Raw genomic sequence first — 4,794 nt, forward strand, 5'->3', positions numbered from 1 at the left:
GATGCTGCTGCCACCATGTTTCACTATGGGGATGGTGTTCTTGGGGTGATGTGATGGGTTTGCGCCAGACATAGCGTTTTCCTTGGTGGCAGAAAAGTTCAAGTTTAGTCTCATTTGACCAAACCACCTTCCTCCATACATTTGGGGAGTTGCTCACATGCCTTTTTGCAAACTCAAATTGTGTCGTCTTATCTTTATCACTAAAGCTGGGCATCCACTATACAATTTTCTGTCAGATATCTGTCTGGTTGGAATGAAAACCTGGGAGCTGTATGGGAGCAAATGAATCAATCATATGGTTTTTTTAAACACAAAAAAAAAAAAAAAAAAAAAATTGTTCAAATTTGTGTTTTAACCAATTTGTCTGAACAACCATTTTTGGCTATTTTCCAGTGTTTGTGAGCAAATGGACAATTGTCATTTGCTCCCATACATTAACAGGATTTCATTCTAACCAGCCAGATTGCACAGAATATTGTGGATGGCCAGCTTTAGTAATCGCTTTTTTCTGGCTCTTCCATAAAGCCCAGCTCTATGGAGTGAATAGCTTATTGTGGTCAGATACATCAGTCTCTGCAGCTCCTTCAGAGTTACCTTTAGTCTCTGTGCTGCCTCTGATTAATGCCCTCCTTGCCCAGTCTGAGTTTTGGTGGCAGGTCTCTTGTGGTACCAAGTTCTTTCCATTTGATGATTGATTCAGTGGTGCTCCAGGGGGATCATCAAATATATACTTTTTTTTAAATAACTCTATCCAGAATTGTACTTCAACAACTTTGTCCGACTTGTTTGGAGTGCTCCTTGGTTTTCATGGTGTGATGCCTCTTGCTTAGTGGTGTTGCAGCCTCTGGGGCATTTCAGAAAAGGTGTTTATACTGACAGATCATGTGACACTTAGAGAAATGAAGTCCACCTGTGTGAAATCTAATTGTGACTGCTGAAGTTAATTGGTTGCACCAGAACTTTTGAGGGGCTTCTTAGCAAAGGGGGGCATTACATATGCAAATTTTCATTTTATTTATAAAGATTTTTTTATATATTTTCTAATTTCAAAATAGACTATTTAGTGCAGATCCATCATATAAAACTCAGGTTTAAAAAAATAAATTACAGGTTGTAAGGTAACAAAAAAAGGTAAAAAGCTAAGGGGGTGAATACTTTTGCAAGGCACTATTTCTGCTGGGACCCATGCAACATTTTATCAATTGTGATTTGACTCGTCTGTATGGAATGATTTATTTATCTAATTGGTTTAGCACAGTTCCTATACAAATCCACTCACTATTCAAATATCTTGTTAAGTCTGCAGAGGCTTAATTGGAACAGCAGCCAACCAATTAGTTTTTTGTTATATACCAATTACAGGGATAATTAGCACCTACTGGTTTTATTAAACCTGGTTGATTGAAAATGTACATTTGTGGGTCCACCTAAAGCACTTTTGACTCATTTATACACAAGTTAAACGATGGTGTTCTATTTCCATATGTGAACAAATGATGGTTTAGCTGCCTTCTTTAAAAGTCAGACTACAGTCCTACCAGGGAAATGCACTTCATAATATGAATTTATCCTGCATGACCTATTAATTGAGTAACATTACCTATGCCTTAAAGTATGACATAGAAGCAGGTCACAATTGATATTTTATTTAGCAAAAGCTACATAAAACATTTAAAATAAGTAATGTTTCAGTACAGCTATTAAGGTCATAGAAGGGCATCAGACATTGTTGCAAACAACAACTTTTACTTGGTCCACACAACCAAATTAGTAACAGAAGAAAACATTAATGTTCACCAAGGCCAGGAAGAATTCACCTTTAGGTTCCATAACTTGTTAGTTATTCTAGTATTTAATAGTTTAAAAGAACTATATTATACCTGGACTTGCAGTTTAAAATGGTGTCTATGAATGTAAAACCAGTTGTCAAAGATATGTACAAAATAATGAGCTTTATTTACAAATGTACACAATGTAGAGTTGAGCAAATGAAAATTCAGTCTTCATCTGAAGCATCTTCAGGTAGAGGACGAGATCTGCAATTAGATAGAGGTTACATTAACAATTTAAAAATAAAAATTCCACTTACCCGTGTCAGTATTCCATTTACACAATCAATACCCTTTTCACACTGCCATGAAATAACCCGGGTTATTGCACATGAACAGGCAGCAACCCAGGTTACGGTGCAGTGTGAAAAGGCCCAGTTGAAATAAACCAGGGTCGAGCGGCCCAGCATTTCAACTCTGGTAACGAATAGGGTTGAACAAGAGTTCAACTTGGCTCGTGTTGCAGTGTGAACGGGTAACCAGGGTCAAGGAGAGTCAGGTCCTGTTCACTGCATAGGGAGAGCCGATGATCTCATCTACACCGGCTCTCCCTATGCAGACAACTTGATACTTTATTTTAAGTATTAGTAAACGTGCGATTTAGCCCCAGAAATTGATGTTGATCAATTTTAAATCGCTCAAAATTGATTTAAGATTGACTTAAGATTGACCTTTAGTAATTAAACACCTTAGTCTGCGAACCAAAAGTAAACTTTCATTATTACACACAATACAAGATTCTAGTATTGAAGTAAGCTTACTTTCTTGGTGCTTTTCCAATACCACTGCCACCAGCCTCTTCCTCATCCTCAGATGGCACATAGTTCTCTTTTTCAGGACAGCTTGTCGAAGGGGATCCAAAAAAGTCTCCTATGCCTTTCTGCCATTTTGGAGTAGGTCTGACACACACTGGATTTCCTCCTGCATATTTGCCTTCAGCTTTGTTTGATAAGTGAGGATGAGAGAAACAGAGTAAACTTCAAAGTTATACCTGGGAGAACTACATTTTAAAGCAGGCAACAACTTACATTTTTTTCCTGTTGGGGAAGTGTTGTGGTTGGAAGCCCCGGAGGTGGTGCCAAAAGACTTTCTTGGTGCTCTAGCAGCAACAGCTTCAGGAGAAAGAAAAGTGAATGAATATAAGGCAAGCAACTCTTGCAAGTGAAAACAGTCAAATGGTGACTAACGCAACTTGCTTGCATAGCAGTATTAATACAATCTTTTAAGAGAAAGTCCAATAAAATACTGTAAGTCAGTATACAGGGCACACAAATACCCAACACAAAGATGGCAACAAGATTGAGGACATGCTGCAGGCATGCTTGCAATGTTGGGTGGCTGCATATATACAGCTCATGTATCAAACTTTTTCCCAGTAAATTACCCTGCCGCATACTGAATGCTGCTGGCCGTGGGCTTACTATATGCACTAGTGAGTCACATTGTGCTTACACTGTGCCCTTGGAGAACTTGTAGAAAATTATAGCACTCAAATACAAGCTGTGCTATAAATTAAAGGGAAAAATATTAGTTCCACATATTACAATAGGCTAAGCCACCAAACTCCCACCAAGTATGACCCTCTTGGTCATATTTATGACCACTACAAGTCAAGTTGATATTTGCAACTTAAGGTGAAAATAATCAGTTTATAGTGTGTGAGATGCACAGAACACTGCAATAGCTGCAGAATGGGAAACCAGGGGACGGGTCAGACTAAAGGAGTCACAGCAGTGCATCTGGCCTGTCAGTGCAGGCTGCAGTGGGATGGGGTGCTAGTCACAGTAGCAGGTAAGGGGGAGGCAGAAGGCGGCTATCTGCCAGTACAGGGAGGAGACACTGATGCTGATCATTGGACTCCATTTCCTCTACTGTAACTTTATCCATTGCACAGCGAGTAGTCGGTACCTAGTACAGGGCGCTCTGACACGCAGCAAGGGAATCCCGGCACAGGGGTGCACCCATCTCTGTACCACCAGAGAACACTACACATACAGAGGGAGCATCATTAGTACTTTAGTAGCACAGTGAACGCATCTCTAACACGAGAGCAGAAGCTTAGCCGAGATACATAGCTACTTCTCCAGCACTGACCGACATCACCCCACCGTACTTAACGTATGACCAGCACCAGAGCCCCAGCTGTAACATGTTCCACGCCGGTGCTATAGGCCGTCGCTGCGGTGCGGAACACAGGGGCGGCGGACAGAGGCCGAGAAACGGTAGCAGACTGGACCTTAACGCCAACACAGTTACCCTCCCCTATACTTAAATTGCAGCTATAACGTTGCTGCCTAACAGTCGCGGTACTCACACACCCGTGGCTGTGTAACGAAAAAGCAGAAGTACGAAAACAGAGGACACAGACGGCAGGACGAGACCGAGGATCGGACTTACCCTTCCTGTAGCTGCCGGTAGAGGAGCCCGCGCTGTCTGCCTTAGTGCGCACCATCGTTCCACACTGATTTCAGTCAGTCACACTGCCCGCTCCCAGCTCTCCTGCGCAATTTAAACAACCCACTTTGGCGCTCGAAATTTCGAACCGCCCCCCAACCTCCCATTGGGCAAATTCCATCTTGGCCGGCCCACCACACTCTGAGCTGCCACTGGTAGCACAACGGAAGCTGTCCATCATCGAGTCACGCCCCCTTCCCGCCTAAAGCTCCATCTTCTGTTGTTGTCACTGCTGCTGTGCTGCAGGCCAGGGGCTGGCGCATCTCATGTACAGGAGGAGGGAGCAGTCAGTATGTTGAGGTTCCCGCGCTCTGATGTGATTGGAGTGTGCTGTGCAATTGCTACTTCCTAACTGATGTTCTCACAGTAATATAAATGTCTTATTGTGAAATTAACAGCTGTTAGAAGTATCAATTGTACTGAATAATATTTACTTATTGCTAGATACAATCAATTGATGCTACATCAACACTTATTCAGTGCAATATGGTATACATACCCTCCACAAATT

The 4,794-nt window shown here is 41.8% G+C and overlaps 1 protein-coding gene across 1 annotated transcript; it reads right to left on the bottom strand.

Moving 5' to 3' along the window:
- Positions 1–1,630: 1,630 nt before the first annotated feature.
- PCLAF (PCNA clamp associated factor) lies at positions 1,631–4,333 on the bottom strand. Its single transcript, XM_088443722.1, has 4 exons — positions 4,227–4,333; positions 2,858–2,941; positions 2,591–2,768; positions 1,631–2,036 (listed from the first exon to the last, which is right to left on the bottom strand). The coding sequence occupies exons 1-4, from the start codon at positions 4,279–4,281 to the stop codon at positions 1,997–1,999; spliced, it is 357 nt and encodes a 118-aa protein (XP_088299848.1). The 5' UTR covers positions 4,282–4,333; the 3' UTR covers positions 1,631–1,996.
- Between the last annotated feature and the right edge of the window lie 461 nt (positions 4,334–4,794).

The sequence above is a fragment of the Taudactylus pleione genome, unplaced genomic scaffold (genome assembly GCF_031769625.1).
Source record: "Taudactylus pleione unplaced genomic scaffold, aTauple2 ptg000019l, whole genome shotgun sequence".
NCBI classification, from domain to species: domain Eukaryota; kingdom Metazoa; phylum Chordata; class Amphibia; order Anura; family Myobatrachidae; genus Taudactylus; species Taudactylus pleione.